A 22190-nucleotide genomic window follows, 5' to 3' on the forward strand; every position below is an offset into this window, starting at 1 on the left:
GGTGTGCTTTCTGATCGAAAAGGCTATGTATATCAATGGACTTCTCTAAAACGCACCTACCAAATCACCTGTTTCTGTTTCAAATAAAAAAGGAGGTCGAGGGAGGTCTATATGAATAAAATAATGACAATCAAGCATATATCAGTCAGCCTTAAAAATAAATCTAATATGCAGAAGTACTTTTCATGTGTAAATCTGCTTTCTGCAACTTTTTCGAAAATTTTAGTTATGCTAGTACTTCAAGTGCAATTATGTCTGTGGTTTTGCACCCCAACATATACAGAAGCAGCCAAGGAGCAGCTACCTGCTGCAGAAAATGGGACGTTAAAATTTCCGGGGCTTTTTGCCTTTGGAGATTCAATTCTTGATACTGGCAACAACAATAATCTTGCCACTGTAGCTAAATGCAATTTCCCGCCCTATGGAAGAGATTTAGTGGGAGGCATACCAACAGGAAGATTTGGCAATGGAAAAGTGCTCTCAGACTTGATAGGTACATATATTGATCACAGGAAAACTGAGATACAAATGCTCTGGTAACCAATGATTGATGATCATCATTAATTGAACAAACTAGTTTCATTTTAATGACTAGTTTTGTTTGTTTTTAATTCTTTAGCCGAAGGCTTGGGAATCAAAGAACTTTTGCCACCATATCTTGACCCAAACCTGCAGAGCCCTGATCTCCCTACCGGTGTATGCTTTGCGTCAGGTAGCTCTGGTTATGATCCTCTAACACCAACCATAACGGTATCTTACGGCTAAAATGTACATTCGACTCGAGGACCTTAATTGTTTGCTTCTCCTAATTGGAATATTGCCGATTTTCTTGTGGAAAACTAGGGAACTTTATCTGTATTCAAACAATTAGAACTCTTCAAAGAGTACATTGTGAAGCTGACAGGGATTATTGGAGAAGAGAGAGCAAGAGCCATCATAGCCAACAGTCTATATTTAGTTTCAGCAGGCAACAATGACATTTTGATTAGTTATTCTCTCATTGCTAGAAAGCTTCACTACGATTTTCCTTCATATGCTGCTCTTTTAGTCAGCATGGCTTCTACTTTCCTCAAGGTAAATTAATTAATCAAATGAAATAATCACCACTAGTATAGCGTGACTTAAATTTTATTTCTTTTTTGTTGTTAAAATTAGTGTGACTTGACTTTGAAGGATTTATATAGCCTCGGGGCAAGGCGAATTGGTGTTTTCAGTACAGCAGCAGTGGGATGCTCCCCATTTGACAGAAATAGAGGAGGCTTACTGAGAGAGTGTTTGGAGCTGGAATTGGAAGAAGCAGCATGGTTCAATTCTCAGCTATCATCTGAACTAGATTACATCAAAACCAACTTTACAGACGCCAAGCTAGTCTTTTTGGATATTTACCACCCTCTTCTTGACCTCAATCAACATCCTCACAAATCAGGTAATCTTTTAGTTATTAGATTTTAGCTGCTGCTTTTTTGTTTTCTTAACAATTTCACTTGTTTGTTTGTTTATATCTATAATTTCAGGATTCCAAGTAGAGAAGTTTGGATGTTGTGGTACTGGAACAATAGGAGTAGCGGTATTGTGTAACGAATTCAGTCCGTTCACATGTACAGATGCATCTAAATACCTCTATTGGGATGCAGTTCATCCCACAGAAAGAGCTCTCAGAATTGTTGCTTCTCAGATTCTTGAAAAATACATAAATAGTTTCTTTTGATGCTACTCATTGTATCAGTGGTCTTCCCCTATCAAGACTCTACTGGACTAATTTATATAGATAATATAAATATATATAAAAAAAGGCATATTGGTGCATCTAAACTTGCAGGGTTTTATTGATTGATTGGAATTGAATAATCATGCTTGCAACTTGCAAGGAAATTGATCATAAAGATAATGACTTGTCTCAGAAGAAGCGGTTGGCATATTTGTCTAGCATCTGTTGCACAATGATCTTGTATGCAGTTTCTGTTGGATGGTAGCTGTCCCAAAAAACATACTTAGAGTCATCTGAACAGGTGCCTGCAGGCTGAAACTGGTTGCACAGTTTTGTTACTTCAATAATCCCACTACCACAGCACCCTTTATTCACAACTTCAAAGCCTGCAGATATTCAATAAAAACATCTTTATTTGTATTCTTATTTTCTTTAAGGGGAAGAAGAAACAGCGCACAAATATTTAGTTGGATGTTTTTTATTATTAGCTTATTATGACCAGAAAAATGAAAGATATATAATCGCGTATTAATGCACCGTATTTTGTAGGGTTTATGATGAGATCAAGTAGTGGATTGTAGATGTCAATATAGACCACTCTTGAGTTGGGCAGGTTTTTGTTAAGGCCATCCATCTCTGCAGAGAGTTTGAAATTGAAGAGCTGCGATGCTTGGTTTTGTTTGTCGTCACATTCTCTTAGCACGCCTCCTCCAACCGTTCGTTGAGATGGCACACATCCGATGGGTGGCGCATTGAGTACACCTATTCTTCGTGCCCCCAGGCCATATAAGTCCTAGCTACCAAATCATTTGCTACATCAAACTTTTGAGTTTAACCATCTGCAATTGCGCTATTTCTCCAAAGTTGAGTTCAAATGCGTACCTTGACGAACTGAGAGGCATAGTTGAGCATGAAGTCAGTGTAAGAAGGAACATCGTACTCCAATTTCCTAGCACCGCTAAGAAAATAGGTGTTAGAAATATCATTGCTGCCCGCTACCACAAAAATCAAACAGTTTGCTATGATGAAGTTTGTTCTCTCTTCTCCAGCAATTCCCTTCAGCTTTTCTACGTACTCTTGGAACTGCTTCAGTTGGTCAGATAGTGATGCAACTCCCTATATATTTCACCAAAAGTAACAAACAGCTACACCAGTGAGTGGGAATTTTCAGAATGTGTGAGGGAAAAGAAGAAAGGGTTAAACAAGTGTAAGTACCGCGAGTTGTGCTGTCAAAGGGTCATAGCCTGCACCACCAGCAGCTATTACCACACCAGTAAGGAGATCCTCTGGCTGCAGGGTTGGATCCAAATATGCTGGCAACAGCTCTTTGATTCCAAATGCTTCCACTGAACAAGAAAAAACACAACATTGTCCATCTTTCATGAAAGCTCCTTTCAGCATTAAGTTAACATATCACATGAATTAAGTACTTTGTTAATTTTTTTGACGTCAATTGCGCTTCGACTGAGGAAAAGTGAAATATATGAACATTTGGTCCGGAGGAGAAGTTACATGTAAGCAAAGCTGGAGTTGGGTGTGCAAATCAAGTTGACTCCTAATATATACTCATAATGTAATCAATAATACCAATTAGCAATGCTGGATGAAATAATGAGAAGGATGAGAACCTATGAGGTCCGAGGGAACCTTCCCAATGGAAAATCTTCCTGTTGGCATTCCTCCCTTGAGGTCTTTCCCATATGGAAGGAAATTGCAGCGTGCAAGTGTTTTGAAATTGTTGTTGTTGTTGCCCGTATCAACAATCGAATCTCCGAATATAATCACTGCCGGAACACTTACATTCCCCGGTAGCTTGACTGTCGTAGCTGCTGTCTCTGTAGTATTGCTTACAATGCACAAGAAAAGCAGGAAAAATATGTTAATGTAAGACAGAAAGATGCATATAGCGTTTGATGTGGTCACTGGAACATGTGACCACTGTCTCTGCCTGAACATGTTATGTCCACACATAGCTAATCCTGGGTTTGGATTTCTCCAATCCAACTATCCAAATACACACAGAGTAATTGATTGAACAAAATTGTCAAATAAAAAATATTCGGGCAAATTTTTTGAGGATTTATGTTCTTCTCCAAAGAGACAAATTGTGTCTGAGCTTTGAAAGCATCTCAATTTCAGTCTGGAATTCATGAACTCCTTGTTCTAAATAAAAAAAAAAGAATAATATATAGAAGAATGTTGCTAAACGAACTCTAAAATTAATTGAGTACACCCTATAATCTAAGTTAACCCTAATATTTTAATCAAAATGTAAAATTAACTAAGTACACCCTATTTAACTACCAAAAATAGCCCTAGTACAACACTCTAATACCAATCCTAAACTAGGTTTCTCTTTTTACATGAATTTGTGCCCTTTTTTTAGATTTTGGGTTTCATCAAAATCTTTAATTTCGTAATACCAATCCTAAACTAGTACTCGTGCGTTATTCGTGAGCACCAAGCAATACGAAGACTTTTCTACGTCTGATAAGGGTTGAATATAGTGGGTAAGGTGTACTTATTAAAATTTTATTTGTTTCGCAATTCAATATATGCTTTTTGGTCATTTTATATTATGGTAAATTAGTAATTCAATAAATAGTTTGGTAGTAGGGTGTACTCAGTTAATTTTAGGGTTCGTTTAGCAGCTCTATATAGAAATAAAACATTCTCCCAAAAATTCCCTCATTCATTCATTATTTGGCATCTCTTTGTTTAATTAAGGAATTTTTTTCCTTTTTAATTCTTATGAAATTGAGTTTTTATTTTAGGGTTGAGATTTTTTCCTTAAATCCTTAAAAGTCATTTTTTAAAGGGGTAAATTTGTCTATAAAATTTTAATAATAAGGTGAATGGAAAAATATGACAGGTGGGTGAAAATAGCAGCACTCTATATATAAGTATATTACATGTTTACAATATAAGGTAACCATATATGCAATGCAGCATTGGGAAATAATAAAGTCCAACCTAATTACAGAAAGAGTCAAACCTAATTACGTATAAGGAATACAAATCACACACCCTAACCCAAACCTAATTACACAAAGGAAGTCAAACCTAATAAGAATTACTTGTGGTTCTTGCATAGTTTTCCTTTCATTTGTGCAATGATCTTCTTCAGTTTATCCCTTAGGCCGTCAGTTAATACCATAAATTTATGCAAACCGGCTGTGTTTAGTTCTTAGCACTACCTAAATCTTATGGACCTAATTCAGTTAATGCCATGAATTTATGCAAACCGGCTGTGTTTAGTTCCTAGCGCTACCAAGCCTTATGGACCTAAATCATGCAGTACAAAAACACAAAGATTATGACTAAGTTTTATATTAATTGTTCTTGTTTCGGTCAAATAATTTTTTAATTGCTTTCCTGTGTTTATTAGAGTGCTGCTATTTTCACCTACCTGTCGTATTTTCCCATCTACCTTATCTTCAATTTTTTATAGATAAATTTACCTATTTGTAAAATGACTTCTAAGGACAAATTTACACCTTTCTCCTTACTTGTCTTGTTTCTCTACGGATAGAAGCTAAAGAGGAAAAAAAAATCCAGGTTGACTCTTCTTTGCCGTATCACTTCCTCAAGTAAAAGCGTAATTCCTCTCATCTTATGTTTCCATGTTTCTTTGCGTTTACTCTGTCTTGTGAACCATTCGAAATTTTTTGTAGGGGGGTTTTCTTATTGACCCAAAAGAAAAGAAAAGAAAAGAAAAATTTGTATGTGTGTTTTGGAGTTTCTGAAACTAGGGTTTTTTCTTTTTTCTTTTTTTTTCATGGGATGCTTGTGGTTCAATTTTAGTAAGATTTTTGGTCTATTTACTTGATTTTTTTTGTTTTGTTTTGGGGTTAGCTACAGGGAGATTTAATATTTGTGGTTTTAGTATTATAGGAATCTGAGCTTTGAAAGTTTTCTGGTTTCTGAAGCTAATTGGAACAAAACTAGGGTTGTTTTGAGCTTGGTTTTGGACTTTTTGGGTATCCCTTGAAGCTTTGGAATGGTTTGACTTTGTGGGTATTTAGCAGAAGTACATATATTTTGTTTGGTGAAGTTGTATTTGAGATACAGAAAGTTGTATTTGAGCTTTGTTTTGAAATTATGCGAAATTGTGTTTTGAAGCTTATGCAACTTGACTTTGTGGGCCATTGGCAAAAGTTAATTGGTAGGTTGTGTTAGTTTGTTTGTGTTTTCCTCAAAATGAATTAAAGAGTATTTCAGGAATAATGGTGGGTGGAAAGATATGATTGTGTTTTTTCAAATAAAAAGAAGGAGAGTGAAAAAATAGAAAAACGAGGTGAAAATTACTGTACTCATTTATTATTACCCTTATTATTATTTCAAAACATGTCCAGAACCAATGTCAATGTGCATGTGCACTGGTAAGAAAATGGGTCTTTTAGGCTAAGAGTCAATGTCTTTGTCTCTTGGGTATTTCTCTTTTATGGAGGTACTTAAACTTGTAGTTTTGTGCTTGTTTCCTTAACGGGCCTTACTGGCCACTATTTGAACTGTGAGTCATTTTATAGCGAGGCACTTATTTAAGGACTTTAGATGAAGTTTTATCTCTTAATCATTGGATTAAATTAACGGCTAAATAATTTACTTCAACGGTTATAAAATAGGACCTCATCTAAGATCTTAAATAAGACCCTCACTACAGAATTCTTCCCCGCCTTCACTGTAAAATCTCCGTTGGCCTTTTCTGTACTGGACCAAAATATTGACTCTGGGCCCAATAATATTTAGTAATTGATTGAACCTGAATAATTCATATGCGTACAATACAAATGACAATGATGCAAAGGAAATTGATGATATAAGGATGAGGAAATGAGTTGTCTCAGAAGAAGAAGTTGATATATTTTTCTAGAATGTGCTGCACAATGATGTTGTAGGCTCTCTCTGTTGGATGGTAGCTGTCCCAGAAAACGTACTTAGAGTCATCTGAACAGGTGCCTGCAGGCTGAATCTGGTTGCACAGTTTTGTTACTTCAATAATCCCAGTACCACAACACCCTTTATTCACAACTTCAAAGCCTGCACGCCGTACGTATTCAAATATTGCTTTCAGTTAATTGACTTATGACATTGACAAGCGCCTGTAAATAAATATAATAGAGCTTAAGCTACGCAGATTAATATCTGTACCGTATTTAGTGGGGTTGTTGATGAGATCAAGCAGTGGATTATAGATGTCAATATAGACCACCCTGGAATTGGGCAGGTTTTTGTTAAGGTCATCCACCTCTGCAGAGAGTTTGGAATTGAAGAGCTGCGATGCTTGGTTTTGTTTCTCGTCGCATTCTCTTAGCACGCCTCCTGCAACCGTTCGTTGAGAGGGTACACATCCAATAGGTGGTGTGTTGAGTACACCGATTCTTCGTACCCCCAATCCATACAAGTCCTACCAAATAATTAACTCCTTTGCCAAATCAAACTTTTAACTATACATATCTGCAAAGTTATTGAGTTCAAGAGCTTACCTTGACGAATTCAGAAGCGTAGTTGAGCATTAAGTCAGTGTAAGAAGGAACATCATACTCCAATTTTCTCATACCGGTTAGAAAATAGGTATTTGAAATATCGTTGGTGCCAGCTACCACAAAAATCAAACTATTTGATATGATAAAGTTTGCTCTCTCTTCCCCAGCAATTGCTTTTAGCTTTTTTATGTACTCCTTGAACTGTTTCAATTGGTCGGATAGTGATGCAACTCCCTACATATTTCACCAAAAATAACAAACAGAGACAACACAAGGAAGGAACTTCCAGAATAATTAATGCGAGTCGAAAATAAAAACAACAAAATTGAGAAGAAGAAGAAAAAGAAAAGGTTTAAATAGGTGTACCTACCGCGACCTGTGCTGTCAAGGGGTCATAACCTGCGCCACCAGCAGCTATTACTACGCCAGTAAGGAGATCCTTAGGCTGTAGGGTTGGATCCAAATATGCGGGCAACAGCTCTTTGATTCCTAATGCTTCCACTGGGGTAAAAAAAAAAACACACACACACACACAGAGCATTTATCTTTCATTCATTTAAGGGCCACATACTAGCCAACTCAGTGATCATTTCAATGTATTTCAGTACTTTTCCCTTTGATACTGTCACATGAAGTACTTTTCTTTCTTCTTTTGGCTCGGCTTTGATTGAACATTTTAGTGTGTATGCATCATGCATGAGATATAAGAATTTCATTCTGGATTTCTTGGACAAAATTTAGTATGTATGCATGAGATCAAGTTGATTCCTAATGATAATCAAAATGCAATTAGTAAAAGTTGAATGTTTGATGAATTAATGATGAGGATGACAACCTATGAGGTCTGAGGGAACCTTTCCATTGGAATATCTTCCTGTTGGCATCCCTCCCTTGAGGTCTTTCCCATAGGGAGGGAAATTGCTGCGTGCAAGTGTTTTGAAATTGTTGTTGTTGTTGCCCGTATCAACAATCGAATCTCCAAATATAATCACTGCTGAAACACTTGCATTCCCTGGCAGCGTGATTCTCGCAGCTGCTGCCTCTGTAATATTAATAATATTACACAAGAAAAGCACGAAAAATATATTAACATAAGAAATAAATATGCATATCGTGTTTGATGAGCACTGTCTCTGCCTGACCCACTGAGGACTGCACATAGCTAGTCCCGTATCTGCATGCATTTCTGGGTTTGGATCTCTCCTGTCCACTTAATCACACAAGTAGGAATAAAAAATGAAGGAGATATTGAAAGGATTGAAGGAAACTGGGCTTGACAATTTTCTTGCGTGTCTGGTATACTTTTCTGTGCACTTATATAGTGATCTAATCGTCTTCAATTCATCCTTAATGCTATGCATTTATTAATTACACAAACATCATGGAGGAAACATATACACATGTTTTTAGCTGTGTTCTACTTATTTGCAACAGCCAATAAATACTCTCCATGTTGATTAGGTCAAGAATCGTACTTTTTAATTTCCAGATAAAAAAGAAAATAAAAGAAAAAGTTTGAAAAACAATGAAAGCATAACCCATATGTTTCTGTATTCTGTTGATGAGGTATATATATATATATGAAAGCATATATAACCAGAGCAAGGACAGATATTTTGAATTTTGACAAGAAGCAGATCTTACAGAAGGTGAAAATACTCTGTTTTCCTCCCCCTTTGATATCTAGGTCTTACCCTTGTCTTGCATTACATGTAGTCTCATCTCATGTATGCATGTAAAGTAATACTAATATATAATATACCCTTTTAAGGGTTGCTTGGTGGCCGCCTAATTAAGAGGGTGCTCGTCGGTGGTCCTCCTATATCCCACAGATGCTTAAACAGCTCAAACCTGCTCTTAATTGCTTGAGATGCAATTGTGGGCAATGGCACATGGATCCACTTGATCTTGATGTGTGTATATATATAAAGTTACAGTTGGAAGTTCAGATATTGAATCAATGCAACGCTCACTGAGTGACTTAGATGCTAGGGCTACCTCCAATTATAATTTATTTATATGCTGGGCAGGGCATGGGCATCCATGTATTGTGTACCTCTCTGCATAATTTAGGTATATACTGAAGCCACGTGCACAGTAGTGCTTGCATGTTTCCTTTTCTAGCCATGCCAAATTGCCAAATTACCAAATTGCCGTATATTACCAAATTGCCGTATATTTTCCTTTCTCCGTTACCTACTAAAACACACTGAGTGACTTAGACCTGCCCAACTGCATTATTAATTGTACACTAATCACATGCTTGAATTTGAAACTCAATCAAAATTCTGTTAGAATATAAATATGCTTTAAATGTATTAGGTAAGATTTTAATCTTCTCCATATGGAGGTATATATAGAAGTTTACATGAGTGCTTTATAAAAAAAAATAGATACAGTAATTAATTAGGATAGTATTATACAATGATTTGTCATCTATATTGAATATGAAAGTAAATCCCTTAATTAATCAAGGAGAACTTAATTAATCAAAGAAATAAATTTTCTTGATTAATTAGGAGACTCATGTCAACACTCCTTCTCAAGTTTGTGTATATATGTCACAAATGCCTAACTTGGTAAGTGAGTCATGAAATACTTTGCCACAAACAGCTTTTGTTAAGATATATGCCAGTTGATCTTTTGATTTTACGAATGGTAAGCGGATGATCTTCTTCTCAATTTTTTCTTTGATAAAATGTCTATCCACCTCAACATGTTTGGTTCAATCATGTTGAACTGAATTATGAGCAATATCAATAGCTGACTTGTTGTCACAATGCAACTTCATTTGCTTTTCTGGCTTGAAGCCCAATTCTGTCAAGAGTCTTCTGATCCATAATAATTCACAAACTTCGTGAGTCATTCCTCAATACTTTGCTTCTGCACTAGACCGAGAAACCACATTTTGCTTTTTACTCCGCCAAGTGACTAGATTACCTCCAACGAATGTAAAGTAACCAGAAGTAGAGCGTCTATCTGTAATGGAACCAGCCCAATCAGCATTTGTATATCCAACAATTTCAAGATCTCCATTTTTTTTAGAACATTAATCCTTTTCCAGGGGTTGACTTTAAGTATCTTAAGATTCGATCAACTGCATTCCTATGAGAAACACTGGGCAAATGCATAAACTGACTAACCACACTCACAACATGTGCAATATCTGGTCTTGTGTGTGTCAGGTATATCAACCTTCCAACAAGGCGTTGGTATTGTTCCTTATTGGTTGGTTCTTGGTTTATGTCTTCACACAACTTGTGATTCATCTCAATGGGTGTGTCAACAGGCTTACGTCCAAGCATTCATGTTTCAGTGAGTAGATCCATTACATACTTCCTTTGAGACAGAATACCAGTTTTTGACCTTGCTACTTCAATTCTGAGAAAGTACTTCAGATCACCTAAATCCTTCATCTCAAATTCCTGAGATAAATACTTTTGCAACTTCAGTTGCTCTTCTGTGTCGTTTCCAGTTAAAATTATGTCATATACATAAACAATCAATGCAGTAAGTTTTTCTTCATCACGCTTCAAGAACAAGGTGTGATCTGAATTACTCTGTGTATATCCAAAATTCTTCATAGATTTAGTAAATCTGCCAAACCATGCCCTGGGAGATTGCTTTAACCCATGTAATGACTTTCTTAGCTTGCAAACTTGATTTTTCTTGTCAAAAGCTGAATTATATACTGGAGGTAAGTCCATATATACTTCTTCTTTCAAGTCACCATGTAAGAATGCATTTTTGACATCAAACTGATGTAGTGGCCAATCGAGATTTGCTGCTAGAGACAATAGGACTCTAATAGTGTTAATCTTGGCTACTGGGGCAAAGGTCTCATCGTAGTCTATCTCATATCCCTGTGTGTACCCCTTCGCTACCAATCTAGCTTTATATCTTTTAATGGATCCATCTGCTTTGAGTTTCACAATATAAATCTACCTCCATCCTACTGTCTTCTTTCCATAAGGTAAGGGAACGAGTTCCCATGTGACTTTCTTTTGGAGAGCTCACATTTCTTCATTCATAACTTCTTTCCATTTTGGATCTTCTAGTGCTTCAGTTACACTGTTGGGGACAAATATGTTAGCAAACTACTTCACATAGTGCACATGTGACTCTGATAATCTGTTGAGATACATATAATTATTGATAGGGTATTTCTCTTTGGCTTTAAGATCTGCTTCATATTGTACTCGAGGTTTGCCACAGTTCTTCCTTTCTAGAAGCTGGTATGTAGGCTCTGTGTCTTTTGAAATCAAATCATTATGGGATATTTCATTGGTGTTATCAGTTTCAGGAAAAGATATTACCTGAATGACTTACTTAGTAGGTGATTGGGGCAGTATTTGAGCTGAAGCGGGCAAAATTTCATAAAATGGTTCAATTTCCTCCTCCTAATTTTGACAGCATGAAGACAACTGATTGTTTTCCTCTGACAACCGGTCGCTGTCTGCTGGTGACCGGTCGTTTTGAAGCAGGTTTCCTGCAGTTGAAGAACTAAGGAGAGGTGACCGGTTGCTTTCCACTGGCAACTGGTCATTTTGATGCAGAGTGACGTCTTGGAGAAAAAAATCGAGAATTGGAGCAGTGGTGGATTCTTGATTCTCCTTATGGGCTGTTGAAAAATATAAGTCATGTTCCAGAAACACAACATCTATGAAGGTGAAGACATTCTGACTAGGAGGATGATAACACCGGTATCCTTTATGATGAGGTGCATAGCCAATGAAAACACACTTTTCGCCTTAGGGATCCAATTTGCTTTATTGGTGATCATGTATGAGGTGTTTTCATGTATGAGGTGATCATGTATGAGGTGTTTTCATGTATTGGTGATCATGTATGAGGTGATCATGTATGAAAACACAACTAAAAATTTGGGGTTCCAGGTTTGGGGTATGAGGTGTTTGGATATGGTGGTGAAGTGTTTGAAGTGGTGTTTGAAAATTTAGGATACCATAGGGAATCCGATTGATAAGGTATGATGCAGAGACGACGGCTTCGCCCCAAAAGGATTGTAGCATATTGGCACCAAAGAGAGAGGCACAAATGGCTTCCAATAAGTATCTGTTCTTTCTTTCAGCCACCCCGTTCTGTTGGGGAGTGTAAGGCCATGAGCATTATTGACAGGACCCGACTCAATTTCCACTTTGGAATTCGAACCAAGTCCTGTGCGTGTCCGACACCTGGCGAATGTCGGGCACAAAGGACCTTTTTACCCTTCTTGTTTCAAATTCTTTTTAAACTCTCCCTTAGACTTCTGCCGGAATTTCGACATAGTCTCCCCTGTAATTTGACCAAACCCAAATTTTTTCACCTGTTAAACAATCAAATAATTTCACACCAACTGCCAGAATAGGATAACCACTTATTTGCCAGCTTCAGTTTTCCACTAAAATCAGATATCAGAGCAAATTCTAAAGTTCACAGGATTTCCAGAATTTTTTTCCACAAAACTCTACCTTACTTGGTGGTGCGGAAGCTAGGGATGGCCCGGTGGTGGATCCTGCGCACTTCTACGGCCTGGGGGCGAAAAACAGGTTGAAAATGTGAGTGGACAAAAATAATGTTCTTGAAAACAATTTTATAAACATAATAACCCCCATTTAAAAATAAGAAGGGATCTAAATCGAGGGTTTGTCTATATTTCAATACAGGGTATTCAAATAAGCATGTAAAAACCTACTGATGGCTATGCTTGTATAACTGAACAAATATGTAAAGATGTAAATGCACGAATATCAAAGAAACTGATATAAAATAACTGAAAGTCATAATTGAATAAAAGAAAACTCAAAATCCTTTAAAAATATCACATATTTGTACCCCTGTCATATCCGTCAATTCATCTGGCAGGTCTCGGGCGCCACGCAGTCTACCCGAGCCGCAAACTGGCGAAATCAGGGGACTATGATCAGCCTGATCTGCCGGCAGGTCCTCGATGACACAAAGTCAGCTCGAGTCGCTCAGGCAGGATGCAGGGGACCGTAGTCAGCCTGATCCGCAATCCTGGTAGGTCTCGGGGACACAGAGTCAGCCGAGCCGCAATCCTGGCAGGTCTTGGGACACCAAGTCTGCCGAGCCTCAAATCCTGGCACTCACGGTCCGGGCGTCCCCGAAACTCGTGAGGCAAAGTCAAGTGCACTGACATAAACTGAAATCGGACTGGATGTCCGTAGACATCGGTCCAACTCTGGGTAATCACCAAATAAAGGGTGGGTACATGGTGGTTATAAAATAAACTATTTTTAGAAAAATCTAATAACTCACCGCCTTTTTTGTGAAACTGAAATGTAACTGCTGTCTCCTCTGATAGAGTTCTCAAACTCTGCTTTTTATATTTCTGGAACTTCAGTAACTAAACGACACATAAATCAAAGCATTGTACCGCTCAAATCACGTTCGAAATGAATAGTTCATAAAACTACTTCAAGATCAAATAATGAAAGTAATTCCATATAAACTGATTTATAAAAGCTTATTTGTATAAAATCATTTAAATAATCTCATTGATATAAATCATGCATATAAGATCGTTTACGAAAGAAAGTCCACTCACTGGTGGTCCGAGCTAGCTGGACCCTTAGTAGGTCCCTCCAATAGGTCGACCGGACCTCTGGTGCCTGATTAACCAAAGATAATAAATCAATAAACTGTTCAATAACAGAATTAATTTAAATACCCTGCCCCCGGCTCCTAGACCTACGTGCACTCATTTTAAAAATTACTCTTATGCCCACAATAGCTTTTTAGATAGTTAGAACGGTCTTAAGAGACCCGAAGCCTCACTAATCGATAAGCTGCCAGATCGGCCGATCCGGGACCTCGTAGGTCCACGCTTTCCGATGACCAATCTGGGCTTCTCTGAAGGTTCCTTACAGAGAAGGAACCATGTTCCGTGAATTTGGTCCGAAACGGACGGTCGGATTGGCCAAAATCGCATTATCGCTTTAAATTCAAACCCTAGCCCCAGGGTTCGCGATTTCGGAGTATCCGGGACTCTGATTCGCAATCCGTCGAATCCTACATGATCCTGGAATCATGTAGTACGACATATCCAAAATTCAGCGCGATCGAAGATTAGACGACACTGCACTCAAGGATCGCGAGATATGAAAAATCCGTTCGGGGCTCAAACGGACTCCGAATCGAGATTCGCGAAATCCTACGCGCTCGTGATGACACAAGGATCACAGAACTGCACAGAATTACTTCACCACCCTCTCCCACAAGCCCCAGCACGCGCGGGCAGATTCGGGTGTCTAAAGCGATACCGGGTGGCCGAAAAATCTCGGAACCAAGACTCCAAACTCCTATCCTAGGTATAAAAAAACCTCATTTGGAGTCACTTTTGTTCTTGGACATACCCCAAAAAGTGACCAGAAACAGTAGATCACGGTGGCCGAAGTTTCGGCCAAACTTCAAGTCGAAAATTGATCGCTTTAGAGCTAAAATCGATCGAAACCCATACATTCATCAGCTAGAACACGAAAAATAGCTGAGAAACCATACCTTACTCGATCGATTTGGTGGAGAATTGAAGGAGAAAATCGAGCTCAAAATTCAAACTGGAAATCCGGCGAAAATGGAGTTTTCCGGCGAGCTCCGGCCACGGCAACTCCGGTGAAGGGTCAAGAATCGTCGGCGGTCGAGTGGGGGTTCGTTTGGTACCAACGGCGGAGATCGGCTCCAAGTGTGGCAGCCGTGGCGTCAAGGAGAAGGAGGAAAGGTCGGCGGCTGGAGCAAAAATCGGGAGGAGAGAGAAATGAGGAGAGAGAGAAGGAAAAAGGGTTAAAAATCTGACTTTTTGGCCAAATTATCATTTTGCCCTTCGCGGTATTTTGATCGTATCTTCTTCGTTACAACTCCGATTCGGGTCTACTCCGTGTCTACGGACTCGTTTGGCCGTGCTCTATGCAACGGCCCAAGCGGAATTCCCAAATTCTTTCTTGATCAAAAAGTCAACTTTTTCTCTATTAAATTATGTAAGGGCAAAATTGTCTTTTTGCTAGAAGATATTATCCTTACTTTTTAGATATTTTATTTCTTTTTAGATATTTTGTTTTGGGTTATTACAATTATTGTATGATGCCATGATCTTGTAAGAACTGGTTAAGATCATGGTTGAGAAACTCTCCAAAATTGTCAGAACGAAGAACTTGAATTATAGCATGAAACTGAGTCTCCACCATTTGATAAAACTATTGAAACCTGGAACTGACTTCCCCTTTAGTTTTGAGAAGGGAAACCCAAGTCATGTGTGTGCAATCATCTATAAATGTAACAAACCATCGTGCCCCTGCTAGAGTAGCAATTTTAGCAGGTCCCCAAACATCATAATGAACAAGAGAAAACGAAACCAAACTCTAATTTGAACTTAATGGGGATGGGACACGATGACTTTTAGCCAATTCACACGTATCACACTGGAAGCTAGAAACATCAAAGCTGAAAAATAATGATGGAAACAACTTCTTAAGATAATCGAACGGGCATGCCCAAGATGTTTATGCTAAAACCAAATTTTGTCTCTCTCCCCCTCAGAACGAGTTCCACTGGTTCTGAAAGCTTGACTAACCTTGACCTCACTATTCGGTGCCCAGTCCAAGTAGTAGAGTTTGCTCCGCCGAGTACCACAACTCATCGTCTTTCCTATGAGGATGTCCGAAAAAACACAATGATTCAGCCAAAATGTTACAATACACCCCAAAGTAGTAGTAAGTTATACAACAGATAACAAGTTATGATCCAAAGATGGAACAAGTAATACAGAATCCAGATGTAGGGAAGTAGAGAGACATAGGAGCCCTCCCAACCACAAGGGAGAGGGTACCATTAGCATTAGACACCACTGACAAAGTGGATGATTTGCGACTAATAAGTTGACCATGATCAAATGTCATGTGATCCGTAGCACCCGAGTCGATAATCCATATAGATTTTTGAGAGGACATATGAAAAGTAGAACCTTTGGTGGTGGCAATATAAGCATTAGTCCGAGTAGTCGGGTCAGCAGGATTGATCGCATGCTTCTGTGAGTCGGCAATAAAGGGGAGAATCGTAGGGGTTCCTGACATCTCAACTGAAAGGACCCGCCCCGAATTTTTCTAAAACCCGGGACGAACCCTTTGAATTTCCTGACATCACCCTGATGTCGGGCTCATCACTAAAGACCGGGACTTTCTGCCGAAAATTCGGCAGAGTCTCCCCTATAAATTGGACATTTCCCAAAATTTCTACCTGCATAAAAACACATTTAAAATCCCCAACTGGCAGCATGCACAATATAATTTCATGCAGTTTACATAAATGGCCTTCGGCCTTCCAATAATTCTCAACAAACTACCAAACACACTAACAAAACAATTCATGTCTCGAACAAGGCAACAATAAATTCAAATATAAATTTATGACTAATATTTAGTCTGCGGCTGCACCTAACAACCTTAGGCTGCCTACGTACCCTCCTCGAGGGATCAAGCCACACGTAGTTCTTCCATAAAACCTAATTCCACTCTCAAGTGATACCTCAACTCCTTTCTCTGTATTACACAAAATCTCCCCATACGCCGGTACAACCAACGCCACGTATGGGGTCTGTCAACACGCCGGATAACCTACGCCACGTGCGACCATGCCATACTATCACATATCTCCCCATACGCCGGTACAACCAACGCCACGTATGGGGTCTGTCTCAACGCCGGATAACCTACGCCACGTGAGACCTGCACCTCATATCACATAACTCCCCATACGCCGGTACAACCAACGCCACGTATGGGGCCTGTCCCAACGCCGGATAACCTACGCCACGCGGGACCTCAACATTATATCATAAATCTCCCCATACGCCGGTACAACCAACGCCACGTATGGGGCCTGTCGACACGCCGGATAACCTACGCCACGTGCGACCTCAACACAATACTACAATATCTCCCCATACGCCGGTACAACCAGCGCCACGTATGGGGCCTGTCCCAACGCCGGATAACCTACGCCACGTGGGACCTAACTTTCACTTGGTGGTACTCGTAGTACATCCAAAATCCGGGAAGGTACTTAAAGTAGTGCATATAGCACTCCAACTGGTATTCTAGACTCTGTTGTCCCTTGTACAAACATATAATTCTAATTCTATAAATATACAAATATTCTAATATTGCGTAAACCCCAACAATAGTCTAGCACCAGATAATCCCCTTAGGAAGGTGAGATTACTCCGGAAGACTCACGGTCAACCAAGGGTCAAACTACCCTAACCCTGGTCAAACGGGCCCACGGGACCTACGACCTCCAAATTCCGATCCGGAAGTTCCTATGGGTTCTATAACATATAGGACACTCGTCCTGCAAGTTTGGTTTAGATCGGACGGTCGGATCGCTCACGATCGCACGATCTAACGGTTAATATAAAATATAAACTTTAAAATATTAAATAGGGACATCCGGGGCCCCGATTCACGATCCGTGAATTCCTACACGATCCTAGAAATACCTAGTTTAACATATATTATTTTCGGGGCCATCCAACGGTCCCAACCTATCGAACCCGGATAACGCCCAATAGGCGATATCCGTTCGATAGTCAAACGACGTCCGAATTGAGATCCGCGAAATCCTACGCGCTCGTGACGGCACGAGGACCTCAAAACTGGACAGAGACACGCCACCCCCCTGGCCCACGCGCCGCCACACGCGCGGGCAGACCGGGTGTCCAAAGCGATAAAACTTCGCCGGAAAATCTTGGAACCGAGACTCCAAACTCCTACCCTAGGTAAAACACCCCATTTGGAGTCACTTTTGTTCTTGGGCAACCCCCAAAAAGTGGCCGGAAATGGCCAAAAACGGCGGCCGAAGTTCGGCCGATTTTCAATTCGAAAATCGAATTGCCTACGCTACGAATCGATCAATTCCTACCCAACCATCAGCTAGAGCATACAGAGAGGATGAATTTTCATACCTTGATCGCCAGAAATGGCGGCCGGAGGAGGGAGATCGGCGGCGGCGAAGTTCGGGCGACATTCGGGCGAAAATCGCCGTTTTCCGGCGGCTGGAGCGGCGGCCGATCTCGGGGGAGGGCTGGGTCGTGACGCCGAGGCCGAGCCGGTTCTTTTGGCACCGGTCCCGACCGCAGCCGCGGCCGGTGGCCGGAGATACAAGGAGAGAGAGAGAGAGAGCTGACGGAGAGAGAGAGAGAGATCGCGGGAGAGAGAGAGAGAGAGAGAGAGAGAGAGAGAGAGAGAGAAAAACCAGATTTTTTATAAAAAATCCCATTTCGAAATATTTACGGTTGTGCCACTGGGTTTCTTTTGACCATATCTCTCTCGTTACAATTCCGATTCGAGCCCACTACGTGTCTATGAACTCGTCTCAGTACGACCTATCCAAAAATACCAGTCACGGTCCCAAACTCTCTTCGGTTAAAAATGTGACTAAAATACCCTTAAAAAATTAAATAATTAAATAAGGGTTAAATTCGGGGAAATTTGGGGTCGGGGCGTTACATCAACGGAAGTAAGATGTGATATGAGAATGTGAGAACTTGTGATTTGAGGAATTTGATTTGAGGAATTTGATGTATGAATTTGATGTAGGAATTGGATTTGAGAGGTATGTGTATAAGATTTAAGGGTATGTGTTTAGGGATTTTGATAAGAGGATTTGAGGACTTTAGATTTGAGGGATTTGAATTTGGGGAAAAATATGAGGAATTTGATTTATGGTTTTGGATTTGAATATGAGAAATTTGATATAAGGGTTTAGAGACAACCTATGATCGATTGCTCTGATACCATGCTAGAATATGAATATGGTTTGAATGTATTATGGTAGGATAGGTTTTAATCTTCTCCATAATGAGGTATATATAGGAGTTTACATGAGCGTTTTACAAGGAAATAGATACAGTAATCAATTAGGATAGTATCTCCTAATTATACAATGATTTGTCAACTATATAGAATAGGAAAGTAAATCCCTTAATTAATCAAGGAAATAAATCTCCTTAATTAATTAGGAGGCTTACGTCAACAAATTCAAAACAAGGAAGGAAATCTGTAATATATTATAATAAGCTTTCAATAATTATTGTATAATCAGTGCTCCAAATGAATCATGTCCGTAATTTGGTACAATTTCCCTGAGACTGAGAGTAACCAAAAAGGCCTTTGCAGAGATTTATTCCATTGGATTTGGAGGATCATGAGCTCTCTGCAAATAATTAAATAAAATGATATATAAATTAATGAGTTGATTTGTCTCTCACGCCAAGCGGTAGATGTATTTAGTCATGAGTTCCTTGACAATGATTTTGTATGCGGCTTCACTGGGATGGTAACTGTCCCAAAACACATAATTAGAGTCATCAGTACAAGTTTCAGGCTCGAATTCATTGCAAAGTATGGACACCTCCAGCTTCCCACTCCCGCAACACCCTTTATCCGCAATTTCAAAGCCTGCATGGGCATGCACAAAATAAGTAATTAAAAAATACCAAATTAATAAGTAATAATTAACACTAGACTTGAATCTATAATTTAATTAAGCCTTGAATTAATGAATTAATTTATAAGTTTAGGGTAAGTTACCGTAATTAGTAGGGTTGATGATGAGATCGAGCAGAGGGTTGTAGATGTCAACATATACCAGGTTTGAGTTGGGTAGGTTTTTGTTGAGGTCATCCAGCTCTGCCGAGAGTTTGGAGTTGAACAACATGGCTGCTTGGTTGGGTTTCTCTACACAATCTCTTAGTATGCCTCCTCCCAAAGTCCTCTGGGATGGCAAACATCCAATAGGGGGTGCGCTGAAAACACCAATTCTCCGTGCCCCCAATGCATACAACCCCTTTTCACAACGCAAGAAATCAAACAAATCAAAATTACAAGCTTTGGCAGAGATTCGTATTATATGGTTTTGACATCGATCGGATTTAATATGTTTTAAAGTGACCTTAAGGAAATCAGAAGCGTGATCGAGCATGAGGTCGGTGTAAGAAGGCACATCATACTCCAATTTCCTAATGCCAGTAACAAAGTAGGTATTGGCAAGATCGTTGCTGCTTGCTACCACGAAAAAGAGACTGCTAGCCAAGATGGAGTTTGCTCTATCTTCTCCCGCAATTCCTTTCAGCTTTCCTATGTATTCTTCAAATTGCAGCAATTGATCGGATAGTGGTGTAACTGCCTGTTTAAGTTTAACCAAATAAAAAAACAAGTGCCAAAGAACAAGTTAAGTGAAAATGAAATTGATTAGCAAGCATAATCAACTAATGCAAGTCGTTTTACCACAACTTTTGCTGTCATAGGGTCATATCCTGTGGCACCCACAGCGAAGCTGACACCCGTAAGCAGATCATTCCGCGCTAGGTTTGGATCCAAATAGGCTGGCAAGAGCTCCTTAATACCCAATTCCTCCGCTGAAAAAAAAAAAAAAAAATGGAAGATAAAAAAGACAAAATGGAAGTATAATGAATCAAACTTGCATTATGATGAAGATTGAAGAACAACTCTAGTGCCACAATAGTCACAAAACTAAAGGACCATATTATTTAATTTGTTGCATACAGAATGTTTTTCTTTTTTATTTTCCCTATTGGACTGAGAAAGTTGACGGGAGGCCCAGACAATACCAATCAAACCATGGGCTTTAACAACGATGGACAGCCCAGTCTCCCGAATTCTTTTTCCCTACGTACATCAACGCCCCAGAAATGGCCAAGTATTGCCTTCACTTTTCTAGTCATTTTCTATGCGTTGTCCATAGGCAGCAACATAACCAAAAAAAACTATAATTAAGATTTGGACAACTGGCGACGTACACAAAAGAAGAGATTTGACAACTCGGAGACTAGGGGACGTTAATAAGATTAAATATGATGGTAACTGATTTGCCAGTTGACAACCAACCAAATATCCATTGAAATCTTTCTGGCAAGTTGCAACAAAGGAAAGACTTTGCTAGATCTTTCTGGTAACTAATTAAACTGATGGTCAAATGAGTGGATGACCAATTGACCACGAGAATGAGAGTGAAAAAGAAAGAGAAAGAGAAAGAGAAAGAGAAAGAGAGATTATTGATGCAGCAGCGAAAGATGCACAACCTATGAAGTCAGAGGGAACCTTTCCATTGGAATATCTGCCAGTGGGTATGCCTCCCTGGAAATCCCTGCCATATGGAGGGAAATTGCAGCGAGCTGGTGTTTTGAGATTGTCGTTATTGTTGCCTGTATCAACGATCGAATCTCCAAACATAAACACAGCTGGAATTGTAACATTGGCAGCCGCTAGCAGCTTAACCTCTAAACCACCACCTCTTCCTCCTCCACCTGCCGCTTCTGTCGTCATTAATAGTAATACCATTACCGTACTAGAAGAAACAAACAACGTCGTCATTAATAATATTGTCGTCATCACTGAATACGCCTCTTTCAATTCCAATTGCAATCTCTCTCTTTTTGGGTGGAACTTGTGGGTACGTATAATATTTTCTAGCTAGTTCAAACTAAAGTCTAAACTAAACCAATAAAGGAAAAGGATGAAGAAAGTGAGGCAACTTCTGGGCCCTCCTCGGTTCTGTTTTGTACATGTGTGCATTTGTATATATATACCATCTTCTATTCAACATGCAGTGTCATTTATTCTGACGATCACTATTCCACATCGCGCACCAGACACATCTACATATAGTAGCTGGTACGTAACTAGTAACAGCAAAACAAATGCAACAAAATAAAATAAATATAATCATATTATATAGAATGAATTTTTGAACAACAACCAAAACGCGAAAATTTAAAACGCGAAAAATCTATTCCACACCACACATGTCGGTCCACATAAATTTCCCCATCCACTAACTTCAATGTTCCAGTTCCGGAGATATGAGAGGGTTTAATTATTTAATGGAGTCATCAATCATTTATGGCAATGGCAACCGGACCAGTAATAATATCCAATTATTTTTTAGAGTCCCAACTCATAAAATAA

General features: G+C 39.2%; 4 protein-coding genes across 4 annotated transcripts; 1 reads left to right on the forward strand and 3 right to left on the reverse strand.

The window, feature by feature from the left end:
- Nucleotides 1-168: 168 nt before the first annotated feature.
- Nucleotides 169-1708, forward strand: LOC117617878 (GDSL esterase/lipase At3g14820-like). Its single transcript, XM_034347484.1, has 5 exons — nt 169-493; nt 620-750; nt 844-1074; nt 1174-1426; nt 1515-1708. Exons 1-5 carry the CDS (start codon nt 169-171, stop codon nt 1706-1708), a joined length of 1134 nt encoding a protein of 377 aa, XP_034203375.1.
- A 189-nt stretch (nt 1709-1897) lies between these two features.
- On the reverse strand, nt 1898-3679 carry LOC117617887 (GDSL esterase/lipase EXL3-like). Its single transcript, XM_034347495.1, has 5 exons — nt 3337-3679; nt 2924-3054; nt 2591-2824; nt 2246-2501; nt 1898-2094 (listed from the first exon to the last, which is right to left on the reverse strand). Exons 1-5 carry the CDS (start codon nt 3677-3679, stop codon nt 1898-1900), a joined length of 1161 nt encoding a protein of 386 aa, XP_034203386.1.
- Nucleotides 3680-6403: 2724 nt separating this feature from the next.
- LOC117634946 (GDSL esterase/lipase EXL3-like) lies at nt 6404-8545 on the reverse strand. The gene is made up of 5 exons (XM_034369240.1): nt 8030-8545; nt 7565-7695; nt 7195-7428; nt 6860-7115; nt 6404-6748 (listed from the first exon to the last, which is right to left on the reverse strand). Exons 1-5 carry the CDS (start codon nt 8376-8378, stop codon nt 6552-6554), a joined length of 1167 nt encoding a protein of 388 aa, XP_034225131.1. The 5' UTR covers nt 8379-8545; the 3' UTR covers nt 6404-6551.
- A 10771-nt stretch (nt 8546-19316) lies between these two features.
- Nucleotides 19317-21700, reverse strand: LOC117620649 (GDSL esterase/lipase EXL3-like). Its single transcript, XM_034350789.1, has 5 exons — nt 21305-21700; nt 20490-20620; nt 20155-20388; nt 19794-20049; nt 19317-19661 (listed from the first exon to the last, which is right to left on the reverse strand). Exons 1-5 carry the CDS (start codon nt 21612-21614, stop codon nt 19468-19470), a joined length of 1125 nt encoding a protein of 374 aa, XP_034206680.1. The 5' UTR covers nt 21615-21700; the 3' UTR covers nt 19317-19467.
- Between the last annotated feature and the right edge of the window lie 490 nt (nt 21701-22190).

Source organism: Prunus dulcis, chromosome 1 (genome assembly GCF_902201215.1).
Source record: "Prunus dulcis chromosome 1, ALMONDv2, whole genome shotgun sequence".
NCBI lineage: Eukaryota > Viridiplantae > Streptophyta > Magnoliopsida > Rosales > Rosaceae > Prunus > Prunus dulcis.